The sequence below is a fragment of the Fusarium poae genome, chromosome 1, assembly GCF_019609905.1.
Source record: "Fusarium poae strain DAOMC 252244 chromosome 1, whole genome shotgun sequence".
Lineage (NCBI taxonomy): Eukaryota > Fungi > Ascomycota > Sordariomycetes > Hypocreales > Nectriaceae > Fusarium > Fusarium poae.
Genome location: NC_058399.1, coordinates 642,305 through 660,621, shown reverse-complemented (window position 1 = coordinate 660,621; position 18,317 = coordinate 642,305). Strand labels below are relative to the sequence as shown.

The 18,317-nt window shown below is 45.6% G+C and overlaps 6 protein-coding genes across 6 annotated transcripts; 4 read left to right on the top strand and 2 right to left on the bottom strand.

The window, feature by feature from the left end:
- Window positions 1-844: 844 nt before the first annotated feature.
- FPOAC1_000240 (uncharacterized protein) lies at window positions 845-3,514 on the bottom strand (the record flags this gene model as incomplete). Its single annotated transcript, XM_044844859.1, has 1 exon — window positions 845-3,514. The coding sequence occupies one exon, from the start codon at window positions 3,512-3,514 to the stop codon at window positions 845-847; it is 2,670 nt and encodes an 889-aa protein (XP_044710775.1).
- Window positions 3,515-4,840: 1,326 nt separating this feature from the next.
- On the bottom strand, window positions 4,841-5,880 carry FPOAC1_000239 (uncharacterized protein; the record flags this gene model as incomplete). The annotated part of the gene is made up of 3 exons (XM_044844858.1): window positions 4,841-5,280; window positions 5,343-5,412; window positions 5,461-5,880. 3 exons carry the CDS (start codon window positions 5,878-5,880, stop codon window positions 4,841-4,843), a joined length of 930 nt encoding a protein of 309 aa, XP_044710774.1.
- Window positions 5,881-6,833: 953 nt separating this feature from the next.
- On the top strand, window positions 6,834-7,593 carry FPOAC1_000238 (uncharacterized protein; the record flags this gene model as incomplete). The annotated part of the gene is made up of 2 exons (XM_044844857.1): window positions 6,834-6,899; window positions 6,973-7,593. 2 exons carry the CDS (start codon window positions 6,834-6,836, stop codon window positions 7,591-7,593), a joined length of 687 nt encoding a protein of 228 aa, XP_044710773.1.
- Window positions 7,594-8,250: 657 nt separating this feature from the next.
- Window positions 8,251-11,867, top strand: FPOAC1_000237 (uncharacterized protein; the record flags this gene model as incomplete). Its single annotated transcript, XM_044844856.1, has 2 exons — window positions 8,251-9,443; window positions 9,554-11,867. 2 exons carry the CDS (start codon window positions 8,251-8,253, stop codon window positions 11,865-11,867), a joined length of 3,507 nt encoding a protein of 1,168 aa, XP_044710772.1.
- Window positions 11,868-12,572: 705 nt separating this feature from the next.
- On the top strand, window positions 12,573-15,541 carry FPOAC1_000236 (uncharacterized protein; the record flags this gene model as incomplete). The annotated part of the gene is made up of 5 exons (XM_044844855.1): window positions 12,573-12,851; window positions 12,908-14,057; window positions 14,595-14,938; window positions 14,992-15,135; window positions 15,194-15,541. The coding sequence occupies 5 exons, from the start codon at window positions 12,573-12,575 to the stop codon at window positions 15,539-15,541; spliced, it is 2,265 nt and encodes a 754-aa protein (XP_044710771.1).
- A 515-nt stretch (window positions 15,542-16,056) lies between these two features.
- On the top strand, window positions 16,057-18,183 carry FPOAC1_000235 (uncharacterized protein; the record flags this gene model as incomplete). The annotated part of the gene is made up of 1 exon (XM_044844854.1): window positions 16,057-18,183. The coding sequence occupies one exon, from the start codon at window positions 16,057-16,059 to the stop codon at window positions 18,181-18,183; it is 2,127 nt and encodes a 708-aa protein (XP_044710770.1).
- Window positions 18,184-18,317: the final 134 nt, after the last annotated feature.

The following is an 18,317-nucleotide window of genomic DNA, read 5'->3' as shown; positions in this document are numbered from 1 at the left end:
CGGACTGTATAAGGCCCATCATAAAGCCGGTCTCATCAAAGTTCCAGGTATCACCTGGTTGGATACTGTATTTAGCGATTGTGTTCTGTACAAGCCGAAACCAGCCACGAATAATAGTCGGATCTTCGCATTTAGCTCTCTGATAGTCATATCTCCGAAAGATACGCGTCTTTAGCTCTGGTTGTCGCTTTATAAAGTTATGAGCCCAGCGCTTGCCGACAGGTGATGCATCGCGGTCTGCAAGTAGAGAATTGGCCATTTCTTCCACAAAACGGATTCGCGAGGGAAACCCTCGCGAATCTAGGTCAAGAATAAACTGAACTATAGTCTGTTCTTCCAGATCAGATAGTCGCCGCGAGTTTGGGCCGGAATCACGTCGTGATTGAATGCCATTTTGGCGGCGGCGTAAGGTCTCAAATGGAACCTTATATATACCTGAGGCGCGTCGGAGACTAAGATTTTGGTCATTTTGAAGGGCCTGAAGGGCAAGAAGAATTCTAGCTTCATTTGAAGACTGTGACATAGTTGCTGGTTAAGAAGTATCTGATCAGATTGAAATGTTGTAAGGTGAGGGATTTTTGACCCACTCGCTTGTCTGACTCACTCGCTTATCAAGCACGTTATTCAGTAAAGGTAGTATTATTAAAAAGTTTATTAAATTAGAATTTATTATATTAAGAATCCTATAAAGTTAAAGGACTAAGGAAGGTTCTAGGGAGGAAAGGAAAAAGCTTATAATTAACGCTGTAGCTTTTAACACAATAAAATTCAACACAATAGATATACTTAAACAATATCCATATCTTCGACGCCAGCCCACACTTACCCAAATGCTCATAATTATCTAACCCTCAGATGGCTTCAACAAAACCCTACTTCCGTAACGACGCCTAAGTCTGGACGTCTTCTCCGCCCAGCACAGCAGACTGTATTCGACGTCCCTGAGAGGACCGGTGCGAACTTTCAAATCGCAAGCGCTGCTTTCAGCATGTGCAACCAGGTGAGTCAAAAATCTAAACCTGCCTCCGCCTTCGTTGTCGCAATTCGGACACCTGAAAATACGGCAGCGTTTATCATAGAGTTTTCGACTACTCTCTTCCATCTCGTCGTTGAAAATTTGATAAAGGTCCGGCGCTTCATCGAAAATGCAATCGTGAAATTCATGATGCTGTATCATCAGTGAGGCTTTGTGAAAGACTTTGCCGCAGCCATCTCGTCTGAAAAGGCATGGGACACGACCTAGTTCACCCTCTTCGGGCCATTTTGAATCTTCGTCATCTTCATCTTCATCAGATTCTGACTCGCCCTCGGAGTCACCCTTAGAGTCACCCTCAGAATCATCCTTGGAGTCACCCTTGGGATCGCCCTTGACCTCACGCTCGGACTCATCTTCTGAGCCTTCCTCTGAGTCAAACTCTAGCTCCACTACCGATTCGTATTTCGAAACGTCAAGCCTCCTGTCACCCCAATAAGGTACAACTGGACCGCGTTGCTTGACGATAGCAGGTCCTTCCAGTTGCTCTGGTGTTGGCTTGACCTTTTGGGAATGGACTCTCCCAGCCAAGTAGCATCTCTGTTGATGTGCTTTCAAAGAAGCCAGGCCAGGGTAATTCCAACCGCAAACACAGATCTGGGGGTTATGTTTGTCATTCTTATGAGCCCTAAGTCCTTGTTCAGAGAAACGTTTGTCTATGTCGCATTCAGTACACTTGATATCGTGCATTACAGGTGGGCCTCGTGGTGCATTATGTACATTGGCGATGTGTGTTGCGACTGAACGTTTGGCCTTAAAAACCTTGCGACAGACATTACAAGAAAAGCCTCTCACGACAATACAGACTGCTGGGTCTTCATGGCTACGAATGCCGTGAAGATCGATGTCGTCTCTGGTCGGTTTTAGTATCCCACAGATCCTGCAAGAAGCAGCGTTTACATAAGACGAGTCGGCCACGGCAATAGATTCAGGGGTACCCGGAAATATATTGTGCTCATTCGCGTCATGGTCCTCCAGTCCCTGTAGAGATTTGAAAGTCTCTTTACAGCCGAGACAAGAAAAAAGGAACTCTGGGTCGTCTTCGGACAAGAAGCGCGTTTCGTACTCCAGTCTCAAGGCGTTCTTAAAAGCGATTGGGTCTCGTCTGATTTGGAGATCAATGGGTGAAGGTAGTGGCTGCATATGCTTCGAGCTACTGGCATGGTTTTCGAGTTCGATTTGGGTGTTGAATCTTCTGTTACAAGTGAGGCAAGTATGGGTGAGCCTGGCACGATGTGCGACAAAGACACTTTGCCCCTTATGCTCGCTCTCATTATGAACGTCAACTTCGTGTTGGGACTTGAAACCCTCTTCACAGACGCTACAATACCAGGCACCCAAGCGGGGAACTGTAAAGGAAGCTTGGGAAGCTTGTTTTGTTTCCGGATGGTACCACCTGAAATGATCTCCGAGTTCTGATTGAGTGTTGACGATTCTTCCACAATCGGTACAATACCAGGCTAACGCAGGAAGACGTTTAAAAACGTAACTGGTTTCATGTTCGAGAACATGTCTGGTGAGTTCTTGGGGAGAGTCCAAGGTTTCGTTGCAGATACAAGTATTGGTCTCTCTTGCGTGCTCTAAATAGAAGCGAGACAAACGCCCGTGCCTATCCTTGTTGTGTTCGTCGACTTCCTCCTCGGTATCGTAGGGCATCTCACAAAAGGAACAATACCACGAAGACTTGGGGGTAGCAGTTGATTTAAGCAAGTCTGATGAGTTGTCTGATGACTCATCTACCGAGTTGTCTGATGACTCATCTACCGAGCTGTCTGATGACTCATCTACCGAGCTGTCATAACGGTGATTGACTGGTGGTCCGCCATGCTTGTCTTCGTTATGTTCTTCGACCTCCTTCACGGATTCAAAGCTGATGTTGCAGGCAGCGCAGAACGGTACGGGTAAGGATAAACAAATTATTCTGACTTTGATTGGAAATTCAGGTCTTTGCTTGGCAATAGATTCGAACATGATTCGAGGTATAAATTCCGGCCTGGTGTGATTGTCTTGGACGACTGAATGCATAGATAAGCATGTATCTGTCCTAAAGAAGTAGTCCAAGTTCTTGAAACATTTGTACCAATAATTGACATCTTCGGAGTGATCATTGAGCCAGTCTGGTAGCTCCTCCTCGTCTTCGGGGGTCTCGAGATCCATCTTACTGTTCCCATGAATGAATGTATCTTTCTTTCCAGAGAAATGGTCTTCATGCCAATCTAGTAAGTCGTTGAAAAAGTGCTCAAGGGTCGTGAAGCAGTCGTAACAGTAAGAGAGGTTCTCGAAAGGAACATCGAGCGCGGGAGATAATTTATCTTCTGGCTCAAAGAATCTCAAAGGTTTGAGTTGGGCACATTCAGAAACTCGGTTGTTATCAGCAGGCCTGATGTGGCGACGTCTTCTCTGATATCTGCGATTGTAGCAGGATATAGCACAAGAAACGCACTTAACCAGAGTGGAAACAGGTTGTTGGGGGTCGGCCATTGTCTTCAGATGAATGAATGTGTTTGCGTTGTGTTTGACCAAGTTGAGGAGGGGACGTTGGGGGGGTTTTAATTGGTGTGAAAAGCAAAGTTTGCCGCCGTTGCTGAGGTTTCGGGTCTAAGCGGGGAGGGAGAGACGCCAGGAGGTGGCTAGTACCCCCTAGATATGTGGTAATTGTTGGCTAGAAGAAGGGTCACTTATATACTATGGACAACTGCCAGTTTAAAGATGACTAGGGAACTTAAACTTAAAAAAAGGCGACTAGACATAGGTTCTAAAGGATACATATCCCTTGCTAGTTATTGTTTTCACAATGGAACAAGTGTTGAACATCAGTAGCGCCCTAATAAAGAGTGGTATAGGTTAGTCGATTCAACAGCTGATGTCTTCCCAAGAATTCCACAAATCAGTAGACAAGTATCCTGGTATCCGTACAATATTGAGAGAAAATTAAATATGACAGTAGTATGCACCAGAAGCGATACAGTAGAGATAACGATAGTCGAAAAGCATCATCGTACCGAACCTAAAGAGCGAAGATCCCTGTCAATCATCTCGTCTATGTAGCGAGAAGCAAGGGTACACATTCGTTTCTAGTAGATTCCAAGACTTTTTCACTCAAATGCTTCACGAGTATGTGGTTAACTGGAACCGAAATTGAGCTTCACAGCTCGTATCGAAAGTAATGTCCCCTTTGATTTGTTTCTCACATACCAGGTCAAAATCTCATGACATCCATTCAGGTCCATCCGAATGTCGTAGGCCTCGTTTGTGCAATTTTGAGATGAGGGTAGTTGTGGTCTAGGCTTCTGTCTAGTTATCTTCAGCTCTTTGGCTAGGAACTTTGTGAAGCTTTCAACAAGAAAGAGGAAAGTAAGACTAGGCCTTTTGAAGGCATCACTTACTGTGGCCGGCATTCTAACTATCACTCGTGAGCGTTTCTAATCTCGGACCATGATAGGCGAAATGAGGTCCCTATCATAAGTGTTAGAATATGTACATACACTTGGACAACCGAAATAGTAATGGGTTCTGTGCCTCTGTCGTAATCAGCTAACTCCATCTTTGATACTAATTAAAATGTTGAAAAGTCTAATATACTCAAGTGACGTGTAAAAAAACATCTCGCACAGTTTTAAACATAACGTTGGCAAAAGCTTCAAGTTTGTTTCTAGCCCCGTGTTCAGACGGTTACTTAGGCAAGGTTCTTCGTACACCATTAATGAGGCGAAGCAAGACAACCACCAACAGCAGCGTCATTTCTTAACTAATCATCCTAGACGGTATCAAAAGTCGTATGCGCTCTCGTTAAAAACATTATACCCTCTATAGTACCTCTTGCATCTTAACCATCTTATCATGCGCCTTCTGAAGCCGCTCCTTGAGATTCCACCTGGTGTCTTCATCAACAGCATCCGCCATCTCTTGTAGCTTGGAAGTCCAGTTCTTCCACTTCTCTGCAGATATCTCATAGTTTTGGGCCCTTCTCTTGTCTGCGATGATCTTGGCAAAAGCATCGCCGGCGATAATAATATAGTTCGCAATGGCAAGAATCTGTGCTTGTTTGAGAATGTGCTTTGTGATATCACCTTTAGTGTTTTCTTCGAACGCCTTCAACAAATCACACGACATCCAGAGAGCACCATAACGAGCAAGTAAAGCTGGATCTTCTTGGAAGAGCTTGGCGATAAGAGCTGTCACATTCAGCCACACTTCTGCCATCTGTTGGGCATCAGGCCTCTCTTTTTCGAGATTAAAACTGTCCACTATTTTAATTATCAGTAAAACTCTTCTTTGGACTTGGGTAGGGTGGAAGTTTATTTCATACCGTGAAATCTCTCCCATGAGTCGCGAGCAGCATTTTGTATACCATCAAAGTCGCGAGAGGTATCAGCACCCTAACAAAGTCAGACTATTATAGTTCAGGCGTCGTTATTTATACATACCTCTTGTCTGAACTTGGGTGGAACGTTTTTGGCCATCTGAATGAGAAACCGAGAAAGAATCTCATTTTTGGGGTCCAGATAAGGCAAGTCATAGACAAGTTCAAAGGCGATGGCTGCAATGCTGCGCAGGATATTCGTGACATGGTACTTGTGTGGCCCTTCTATACCATCTTCTTCGTAGCGAGCGTTTTCGACATCAATGCTATTGATATAATGATCATAGCATCGTTCAATCGCTTGTGAGATGGCCTCATTTGAGTCGCCTTGGTGCAGTAGCATATCGCGTACAGCTTCATAATAAGCAGCTTGAGAATTCACATCTAACTCATCTTGTTGTTCTTCGATACAAGTTTCGATGGTTTTTAGCCATTGCTGGTTTTGTTGTTTGTTGTCTGCATGGACGGGGTCTTGGTTGGCCATGTTTTGTGTGGAAAGAAGTCAAGCTGGAAGGAGTATGTGGTGTTGATGTTGGGTGTGTAAACCTTCAGAAATAATACTGGATAATGGAAAAACAATCAAGTTCATATTGGGTTCTCATCGTCTAGTTATAATTTGCATTAGGAAGCCTCGTCAGGCTGACTTGAGATGCTACCGCGGCGGTATTTTGTTTGCCGCCGAGATTGTGCTGCGCCTCAGTCTTGTCCAATCAGATCAGATCATTGAAGCCATAGACGCGCGGTAATGTTCAACTGAAACGAAACAGGACACGCATGAACTGCCGAGCATGTGATTGCGTTGTGAGTTATTTTGGTAAAAGTAAATGATTTATCTCATGATCTGATCCTCAAGGTTTGTTTGGTCTTCGCCGCTGATCATCTTCATATCACCAACTGCCAATGCTCAACCCCGGCTTCGAGCAGTTCTGCAATTGGGCACAGCAACAACGTTCAACCAACAAACGTCACAATGAATCCATTCTATACCACATAATACAGTAGAATGTTACGAGGCGTATGTGATTTCTATGAATAAGATACTGACTGTGACCAACAACCAATACTCTAAGCGACTGTCTCAGGTCGAGTTCGGTTATGTATGTTGGTTCCTTCAATGCCCTAATTCGTAACACCAGCGGCAATGGTCATGAATCCAGGCCAACGATTCTCAAAACTGACATTCTCATAATTGACAGTCATTTCATTATATAAACTTGACTTGTCTTCAAACTTGGGGAGAAGTCACAATCCTCACTATCATCCTTCAAGTCTCCTAGAAAGTCATCGCCGGTCGATTCATTTCTTGTCTGAGCTCTCTTTACCTTCAAAATTATTTCGATATATTATATCTTCTCCTAAGCTTCCTCTAGATCCTAGCAACTACGACTTTGTGATCTTTTACACAGCAAATCAAATCAACCTCCATTCATCGTCAACATGAACAGACTTTTTGGCCGCAGACAAGAGCCCAGACGTACCTCAGACGATGACTACAACAAAATGGTATGACCGTGACTTACAATTTCCCAGATAGTAACACGCGCCTTTTCTCTATTTATACTAATTATTCCGTTAGCAATACTTCACTCCCCGCGGTGAAATACCTGCAAAGGTGGCTGAGCAACAAGTCCGAGACGTCGTCATTGACCCCAACAACATCAGGAGGAACAGATATCCTCATGAATACATGAACGAAGAAGGCCCAAACGATGATGACAAGCACGCGATCTTCGCACCCTTTGAGAAAAGAAACCGTCCCGTTGCGGAAGTAGGACTGTACGAAGTCCCCCTCAACAGTCGGATGAATCTGGACAAGAAATCCATGCCCGTATTGCCACCTCATTTTAACGACAGGGCCCGAGTGGAGCGTAAGGAGCCCAATACCCCGGGCGCCTTTCGAGGAGTCGCTACAGTGGATAAACACACTGGTCGCAACTATGGGATTTCAGGTGTTATGTATCATCCCGAGGGTGATATCAATGGCTTCGAGCGTGCGCCAATGGAGCCTTTGAGCCGCGAAGGTCGTCAATTTCTACGACGATTTGCGGACGACGAAGGAGATCATCGTGTGACTACATGGCCTCCTCGAGATGAGGATGCAAACGATCTTGCATCGTATGAAGAGCGTTTCAAATTGGAGAGGAAGACAAAGAAAAAGCCCATGCCCCAGTCTCATAACAAGTTCTTGAAGAAATAGGTTATGGTCGATCTAGGGTACTGTCGAGGGTGGGATATAGGGCGTCGTCATGGATTGGTCAATGTGTTTTGGGCAGTGTCTCAGCGTCATAGTACAATGAATTATTTGGTTATCATATTCAGGAGTAATAGCCGTGGCCTTGTCACAGAGAAATGTCATGTCAAGCGCCTGCAGTTCCATGATCACTGTAGTCAGTATCCGTATAGGTGTTGACAAACCTGCATGTTGGTGAACTTTAACAGAATTATTTTACTTAGCTTTTGCGTAAGCAATTGCATTTCCCAGTATCACTGAACCCCTTGTTGTTGGTTAATGTTTACGTCGTTCAACCTGGCGCCCACTTTCATCATGCATAATTGCACACAAATCACACTTGACCACGCTTCCTCTGCATGTCCAGCTCAGCCATGGCCAACAAAATACTTGCATCAGCAAATCAGCCTATCAACCCACCATGCCATTTCTGCCTTAAATTCTTGCATGCGTTTTGACCTCCACCTTGTTGGATATGACTTATCCACTTTGTCTCTTCAGGCGGCAGGCAGCCCAGCCAGGCTGTCCTTTGATCCCGACTCGAGAGTGTTCTCTTTTTTGTTTTTGTCTCGCTCAAACCTCGATTGAACGGTCGAGGTCTTCCTCAGTTTTGGGGACGGAAACATGAGCTTCGGCTACTCTGTTGGCGATGTGCTCGCCATCATTGCACTGGCCAACAAAATCCGCAAAGGATTTATTGGAGCACCAGAACAATACAAATGCATCAATCAAGACGTTCGATCGCTCTCCATCGTCATACAAGATGGCTATGCGAATCTGGACCACATGTCAGAAGAACAAGCTACCAACTTCAACGAGATCCTAGCAACGTGTCAGACTCTACTCCAAAAGCTGGAAAGTATATTGAGCAAGTGGAGCGTCATATCGGATACAAGCAAAAGCAAGACAGCGCAAAGATTGTGGGAAAGGCTGAGGTGGGAACCAGATGAGATTATTGATTTACGAACGCAAATCACGTCCAAGATTACACTTTTGAATGCCTTTAACGACCAAGCAACAAGCCACAACGTTGCAAAACTCGTTCGTCGGAACGACAATGACGAAGAACAAGCCATGTTGGATTGGATTAGCTCAATCGACTACATCCCCCAGCAAAATCATCTAGTCAGCAGACTCCAACCCAACTCGAGAAAGTGGCTTTTTGATTCAGCAGAGTATCAGAATTGGGAAACGCAGAGAGGTCAGGTTTTGTTTTGTCCAGGTGACCCTGGAACCGGTAAAACCTTCACAGCGGCCATTGTGCTTGAAACGTTACAGGAGCAGACACGAGATAATCCGGATGTACTGAACACGTTTGTCTACTGCACATACCAAGCACCAGACCAGGATGCCCGGGGTCTGATTTCGAGCCTGCTGCGCAATTCTCTCCAACAAGCTATGAGTATACCCGAGGCTATTTTTTCCAAATGTCATCGGAAGCGCAGCGCCAACCAGTCCCTATTAAGAGACGAGGGGTTAAAGCATCTGGAAACACTATACGGTTCGTTCGAGAGAGTTAACTTGGTGGTGGACGCTTTGGACGAAATACCGACAGAAGTGAGCCGGCCTTTCATCACAGACATACTTAAACTACAAAAGATCTGTGAGCTCAATTTGTTAGTGACGTCTCGCCGAATTCCAGAAATACTGAACCAGTTTACTGCTCATGGGGCAGCTATTCTGGAGATTCGTGGAAGCGACAAAGACATTCGTCAGTTTTTAAATGATTCTATCTTCCAATTGCCCCAGTTTGTTGCCAGAGATGAAACGTTTCAGGCTGAGATCATCGAAAGAATAACTGAAGCCAGTTCAGGCGTGTAAGTCATTCTTCTCACACCCACTTGTGATTTGTTTCAACTATAAAAACAGTATCTCTATGGATACCCGCGGGCCAAGTTTATCAATATTTCAACTAACTTTAAACTAGGTTTCTTCTCGCGGAACTTCATTTGCGATCTTTAAAGAACAAAAAGTCCCGCAGAGCCCTACGAACATCACTCGACAAGTTGGCAGTTGGATCGGATGCATACGACGATGCTTACCAAGATGCCATGACAAGAATCGCTGGGCTGGGTCCTGAGTCCGAAGCACTTGCTAAGCAAGCTTTGCTCATACTAATATCCGCCAGGGAACCCTTGGGGACAGAAGATCTGGCATATGCATTATCTATTGAACCAGACAGTGAAACCATTGATGATGAAAACGTCCCAGACATTGAGGACGTCGCAGGTGTGTGCGCAGGCCTGATGATCGTTGACAAGGAGAGCAACATCGTCAGGCTCGTACATAAGTCGGCACATGAATATTTTGAACGCCATCAGGCACAGCTATTCCCATGTGCCAGCGACACAATGGCACGTCTTTGCATCAAATACCTCGATCTGGCAAGTTCAAAATCAGGATTCTGCAAGAGTGACGAATCGTCGCGGCCACCGTTCTGGAGTTACGCCAACATGAATTGGGCCTACCATTTACGTTGCGCTGAAGAAGACAACGAGGTTATCAAAGAGACGGATGTTAACGAGGGTTCGAATATAATGGTATCGAACCTGCATTCCGTGTCGACTTTGGCTATCGATCTGATTGCAAGAGATAAAGCAGGGAGCCTACCCTCCGCTCTTGAGAAGGCTTGCCAAGAAGGACGGCACGGTTTAGTGGAGTTGCTCCTTACCGTCAACAACTACGACCTAAATCGTCAGCCGCAAGGTTCTTCGACAGCAAGGATAAGGCCAGATTATGATACATGGTCAGAGGAGGGAATGACAAGTAACATGGAACAAGGCGACGACAGCAGATACAGCTCAGATGCGAATGAAAGAGCTTCATGGCAGTCATCGGAGTCATCGGAGTCTTGTGGCTCTTCGCAAGTTCGGGAAAGGCGGAAAAGTGACATTTATCTCCAAAACGGGTTGTTTCTGATAATCAAGGCTTCCAATAACGGTGATGAGGCGATGGTCGGAGTACTCATCAATCAGGGGGCAGACCCTAGCCTAGTTTCAACGTCAGGTTTGACAGCTCTTTATGTTGCGGCAGAGAACGGACACGAAAACATAGTCTCGCTTCTTTTGGAACAACCGAAGATTGATCCTGATTACAAAGTTGACGACTGGACTCCTCTACTAGTTGCTGCTTCTCGTGGTCACTCGAGATGTGTAAAGATCCTGCTTGATCATGCAAAGAGAAATTATAGGGACAGGAGGGGTAATAACGCTGCATGCCTTGCTGCCAAAGCTGGACAAGTGGAAGTGCTCAAAGAGTTAATTCAATGGTCGGACGTCGAGCTCGATTCTGCAGCGGGAAACAAGCACCGTTCAGCTTTGGAAATGGCACTCCGAGGAGGGAATTCCCAGTCTGCCTTGTTAATAATACCCCTCTCCGACGTTAGTCGTATGTATCGACACGGGGATAGACCATTGCACCTAGCTACCAGAGCAGGGTGTCTTGAAGCTGTCCGATTGCTTTTGACACGAGGTGTTCATATCAATGCAAAGGACAAGAGAGGCAAAACTGCCCTTCACGTCGCTTGTTCGATTAAAAATCGGCAAACGATAGAAACTATCCTTAAACATCCTGACACTGACATAAATATCTGCGATAATGATGGCAACACGCCTCTCATTGATCTCGTCCTTCAGGGTAGTAACATAGACCAGGATGATATGTTACTCTCTGTAAATATGTTACTATCAAGGCTTGAAATGGATATCAATGTACAAAATCGCTATGGCAACACGGCCCTTCTCATGGCAGCGTCTCAAGACGACAACTTCGATATTGATAAAGATGACGACATATTCAACGCTCTGTTTTATCATAATGATGTGGACAGAAAGCACAAAAACAGGTTCGGTCAAACAATTTTAACTCGTGCTATTATGGCAGGCTCACGCAGAGTTCATACCATTGTAAAGGAGACAGAGCTTTCACATCAGTTCAACGATGTCGATGCTGAAGGAAACACGCTGCTTTCTCTTGCTGCTCGGCACGAATGGAATGGAAAGCTGAAATGGGAAGACATAGTAGACATGTCACCTCCAGATGTCATCAATCTCAAGAACAGCCAGGGCAAAACTCCAATCGAGGTTCACAACACAGAATGTAAAAGTCTTTACATACGGTATAAGAGCCTGGGTAGTTTCTCTTTTTCCGTAAGGAGACGATACTCGCGAGAACGCACACGACGATACTCGCGAGAATCCTCCCGAAGTTTTTCACCCTCTTCTTCGTATTCAGGTGCATAAGTTTGGTCGAGTCTCTGGAGTACTGGATTCCATCAACGAAATTAGAGAAAACGATCTTCCAAAACTTCATATACTTGAGCTAAGCACACATTCTTCACCTGGGTTTTCTGGGTAACTGCCGCGACTTTCACATGGCATTATTCCTATCTAATATCTGAGGACATTTCAGAGTGTATGGGAAGCGGCAGAGAACTTAAGAACTACTGAAGATACAGCAGGCGATATCGAATAGTCCAAGCGCTTCAATGTAATATATAGTTACTATCTAATTAATTTCGTGTCCTAGGCTACCTAAGTAGTGATACCAGATTTTCTGCAACGCTTGGGAATGCGCCTAGTTTTAACACTAATACTACCCCGAGCGCTTTTTGACCGGTACAGGTTAACTTATCGAAAGGATTTTGATCATACAGGCACGTTTCTCTGTCGATGCGCAACTGTAGTAAGCCAAGAGGCATTCGGGTCCATGGCCCAACCTCTAAAGATGTCTCAACCAGTCACGTCTCCACGTGCTCCAATTAAACCGCGTAATTTCCAAGACGTTCCAACTTCAGACCTCGATCCTAGTCATTCACCATTATCTCTCCCTCCCATCAACGCTCGTATAAAATGTCGCTCTCCTGGTTCCGCTGTAGAGCGAGGCTGCTCGCTTTAGTGGCAGTCTTTCTTTTCGGGACATACTTCTGCCTCACTCAATACGCAGACATGGGCTCTTTACGTCAGGGTTCTCTTTTGGCTCTTCTGTCTTCAACACCAACGGTCATAGGGTCTGACCCAAAATTAAAATGGTATCCTCCTAGTGAGAACAATGTCAATTCTCTAAGTGGTGCGATTAATGGCGAAGGTACTTATGGGTTTATCTTTGACTCGTCGGTTACACCTGATGAAAAGTATGGCACGTATAATTGGTGTAACATGCCTCATGCGAGGAAGAGAGAATATGAGAAACCTTCCAAGGAATATGAGCTTCAATATGTCGAAGTCGTAAGTATCCCGTCTATTCTTCACGTTGAGCTATCAATGAGCTCACCCAAGGCCAGATCCAAAGACACCACAAACGCACTCCGTACGCAAGCAACGCGTTTCCAGTAGAACCATACCAATGGAACTGCGATAACCAGGGCCTGTACTACTACGGTAGGCAATTCACCGATGAGCCTAAACCCAACGCACAAGGGTACTGGAAAGGTTTCATATCAGATATCAACCCTTTCATCCCCTCCGGATGGATCGGATCATGTCAATTCCCCCAGATCACGGCTGAAGGTCTCGACGACTCATGGGTCCATGGCAAAGATTTGTACGAAGTGTATCACGATCTTCTCAACTTCATTCCCGGCCGTGATGAAGACTGGCGAAGCAAGGTCAAGTTTAGGGTCACCAACAACCAAATCACGAGTCAAGTTGCAGGCATGTTCATCAACGGCATGTATCACACCACCGATTCCGTACCACTGCATATCCAACAAGCGGGCGTGGACAGTCTTGAACCGCAGTACAAATGCAGTGTTGGAAGCAAGTTGAGCAGTGCTATCAAGTCGTCTTCCAATGGCGAGTGGAAGAAGCATCTTGACAAGACGAGAGATCTGTACAAGATTCTGGATGATATCTCTGGTGTTCCAGCGGGTGATGAGGGCTTTCATGAGAGTTTCGATCATTACTATGACAATTTGTCTGCCAGACAATGTCACGCCAAACCCTTCCCTTGCAAGCTTGTCGATGGGAAGAACTCTACTACCTGCGTTGATCAAAAGCTGGCCAACACGGTCTACAGATTAGGTCAATGGGAATACTCCCAGATCTATCGTGATGCGCCTGCTTCGTTGGCTGCGTCAGCCACATCTTGGGGCGTATGGATCGCCGAGCTGGCCAGCCACTTTAGGCAAGTCATGTCTGGCAAGCAAGACATCTTGTATCTCCACAACTTTGCGCACGATGGGTCTGTTAGTCGTCTTTTGAGCATTCTTCAGATTGACGTTATGGTTTGGCCGGGTATGGGAAGTGAGGTAGTGTTTGAGCTTTACAAGAAGGACGGCCAATACTTTGTGAGAGTATTGTTTAGCGGTAAGACGTTAAAGTCTTCGCATCCGGATTTGGGGGTCATGGAGATGGTTCCTGTTGAGAGGTTGTTCGAATATTTTGATGGATTGACTGGTAAGGATGCCAGTCTTGTCAAGGGTAGATGTTCTGGTGAGATTCCACTGTAGTGGTGGAGCACGCTACAATACTACCCTACATCTGGATGACTGTTTTTGGTTTGTTGTGGTACGATGCTGACTCGTGGGTCGTTGGTTATGAATTGAGTTTTGTTTAATTACTTGCATGATAGCCTATTAAAGGTGCATGAAACAAGTTTATCTTCACTTTTTGAACATTGTTTGCCATGTTGGTGGTATATTTGCCAAGACGATGTAACCGGAGAGAACAAAGAAAAAAGAAGCGACTCTTTTCTCTTTTGGTTCTGTTGACATTAATTTGAGCGTGACCCCTAAAGTGGGCTACAGGTGACCAATCAGGAGAGTCTAGTCCTGTTCTCCCCTAACAACCGTGATAAATTAAATAAACTACCGTATGGCAAGGTTTTTTGCCCATTGAATGAATTCATGATCTCTTCGTCGTCGCCCTTACAGCATCAATTGACTGCCCTGCAATACTCTGCCCTTACAGAGGGAGTAATTGTTTCACGGCCCTTCTGAAGGGGGGCGCATTGTCTCACCACCAATTAAGCCCCAGGCCGCACCACCATCACCAGCGGGCGCGTACATACGCACTGTAACCCGCCAAAACAATGCGTCATCATTCCAGAGGTTACTATTCCACCTCAACCACCTCAGTCTCAGACTCCGGCCCGAGATCAGATTACAGCGCCAGCCCGGGAGATACAGCATCAAGCTACAGTTCAAATTCTAGCTATTGTCCACCATGCAAACGGTACTTCCGCTGTGAGACATCCCTGGATCAGCACATCCTCGCCAAACATCACGACACGTATTGCTGGCGATGCGACAGGCATTTTAATCATGTCGCTGCTCTTGAACAGCATGTCGTCAATTCGTACAAGCATCATGTTTGTACACACTGCGATCATCAGCCCGACTACGAGACTGCCGATGATTTAAATCAGCACCTTGAAGAATCTCACAATGCCTGTCTTGAGTGCAACGAGTTATTCTACGACGAAGAGGATTTGATTCAGCATGATGTAGAAGTCCACAATCGATGTCCCACATGTCAGCGATTCTTTGATTCCCCATCCAATCTCATCAATGTAAGTTTATCCCTTACATTCTGTCTCACAAACATCTGACTTATTAACCACTCTCTAGCATGAAAAAGTCCACTTGGAGAAAAACATGAAATGTCTTGCATGTCCCAGAATGTTCATCTCTAATTCAGCCATGATGCTTCATCTAGAGCACGGTACTTGCGAATCAGGCGCCAACCTTCGCGTTATCAAGAACGTCGTTGCAGATTGGTATGAAGAGTACGGACCGGCCGGACATGACCATGAAGACGACTTTCGATGCGAAAACTGCGGTTCTTATTTTAATAGTCTCAGTGCCTTGCTTCAGCATGCTGAAAGTGAGACGTGTGATGCTGCTGTTTGGGATTTTTATCGCATCTTTGTTCACATTGAATATAACCAGGACGCGTTTCAACTTTTTGACTATTGAAGGGATTTTTATTGCGGCTTGTTTTAGTATATAATGAGTTTTGGATTTTTCTAGATATTAGCAAGGCGTATTTTTAGGAATATAGTATAGGTTTTTATGAATTTATCATGATAGGAACATGTTGTGAGGTTTGTCGATTGCCGAGCGTGATATAGCTGGGTTACCAGGACAAGACAGACCAGCCAACTATATATTTTACCTTTTTGTTTTGTCTTTAACTCGGAACTTTTTTATTTTTATTTTTTAGTCGTCATTAGATTTTCCTAGCCATCTAGTAACTTTGCTCTATTGCTTGATGGGTTACCATTGCTTCAGCCATCGGCCCATTGATGAGGCCCTTTTGACCCCTCCGGGGTCTTCTCTGCACGTCCATGTTACCTAGGTAAGTCACGTCTCACGTTTTCTGGCCTCCTAGCCCGCCTAGCCACGTCACCTAAAAACAACTCCAATTTCCCCTTTCCAACATCTTTAAAACAACCAAAACATCTCACCACATCTCACCACATCTGAACACAATGTCACACCCACTCATCCATGGACGAAATGTCATTAAATGCATTTCTTGTGAGCTTTCGGACTATCATATGGGTCTAAACGAGGTTTGGTCTCAAGACCCAGCAGCCGCACTCCACGACGACCAAATGAAACACAACAGTCTTGCCGACATCAATCTATATGATGTGCCATTTGCCACGCGCAATGAGTACCATCGTTATTGCCGTGCCTGTTTTATGGCCATGGCCAGAATTTATTCAACTTTGAAAAAATGGCATAAAGCACACATGAACCACAAGGGTCCACCACAGACCAATCGATATGACGACCGCCCCTTAAGCTATAGGAAAACATCAATAGCGATGAGTATCTGTGATTTTTCCGAAGACTTCGACTACTGTTATGAGTGTTTCATGGAATGCGACAAACTCTTTGAACTTCAAATATGCAAACATCTACGACGAATCACGCGTCTGGATAATACCGCCCTACACTTCACCAAACAGGGGATTGAAACAGGACTTGTGTTTGAAGCTCTCTTCAAGCAGGGTCCTCGGAGTCTAGAGTATATCAGAGAGCGGGCAGAGGCCGACTTGATTTGCATTACCTGCAACTGGGTGTTTAGAAATGGAGATGAGGCCAGAGACCACCGGATTGGTAGGCATCTGGGGTTACGAGATGCAGGTGACAACATTATTCAACTAGATGAATCAGCTGCCAGGTCTCAAGATCTAGCAATTCGTGCCTTTATTTGTACCGTCTGTGGCATAACCTGCCCGACCCAAGAGCGACTTGACACTCACCAAAGTGTTGGTCACCCGGTCGCCTGGTATTGCAGCGTCTGTGACAGGACCTGCTCAACCTACGACGAAATGGAAGATCACAACTGGGATTTACACCAGGGATGTGTGCGCTACAATATACGCCGTGCTAGGGCTACCTTTACTTGCACCACCTGCAACATGTCCTATAACGACCAAAGACAACTCGATCAGCATGTCATACGGAAACATACAGCCCCACCCACCGTGCGTTACATCTCCCCAGAGGGCTCTTGGTATTGCAGCGCCTGTAACAGGGATTTCTACTCTCAATGCGCAGTCAACGAGCATAATAGAGATACACATTGGGGACGCAGGAGCTTCTGTTTACCTCGCGCCTATGCTGCCTCGACTTGTGTCACTTGCAACAGAAGATTCAATAACTACGATGAACTCCTCACCCATACCGCCAATACGCATCATAAGCTACCGACACTATCCAAACTCGATGCTCATCTTAGACCGTCTCTCGAGGCCCAACAAGCTGAACGCCAAAAGAACATGCTCAAGGCACAACGAGCCGCGTCCACATTGTCTTGCACCAACTGCGACAGGACGTTTGACACCCAAGTAGCATTCGAAAATCATATCAGTGCCAAGGTTTTCGATGAACCGACAGCCGAGTTCACAGATGTCTCTATAGCTTTTTTTTGTTGTGACCGCTGCGACAAGTACTTCCTGGAAGAGTATACACGCGACATTCATAATCAGGTCGTGCATGACGAAACACCAGAAAAACGTGGACCTGATTGTGAATGTGCCGGCTGTTACAAGACCTTCAATAACCAGCCTGCATTGGATCATCATTACAAGACAGAACATTACCCCTGTTGTGAAAAATGCAACATAATATTCCCTCACGGGTGTGACTATGATGAACATGAAAGACTGTTTCACCCTCGGGCAGCCGAAGATGAACGTCAAAGACTGAGTGAGATTGAAGCAGAGCAACAACAAGAACCTGAGCGACCAAACAATCCCAGCGTCCATGATTCCTCGGCCAATAACCGACACATAGAGGCCAAGAATGTCCCCAAAGGCTTTCGTTGTGCTCCCTGTAACAAAACCTTTAAATCTCAGCGTGGACTCAAAGACCATACTCGGGATAAGCATGGCGTCATCGAGATACATAAGTGCACTCTTTGTAACAAAAAGCCCTTTTGCTCCCAGCGCGCTCTAGAGCAGCATCGAGGAACAAAGCACGCACATCCCGCAGCGAACTCTCTCAGAGCGGCTCTCCCGGACCAAGCCAGCCTCAACAAACTGGCGCTGGAGGTCGCTCGGATGACAGTTCATGCGATGAATTGTCTGAACCAGAATATCTAGGGGCGTCCACGGGTCCCAAGATCCTGTACAGGGATTACCTGAGGATGAATCTGGGCGTCAAGATCTATCTATTGCTCGAATAACACGAAATTGAATTAGAGGGAGCGGTACAAGCATATTCAAAGCGACCACGG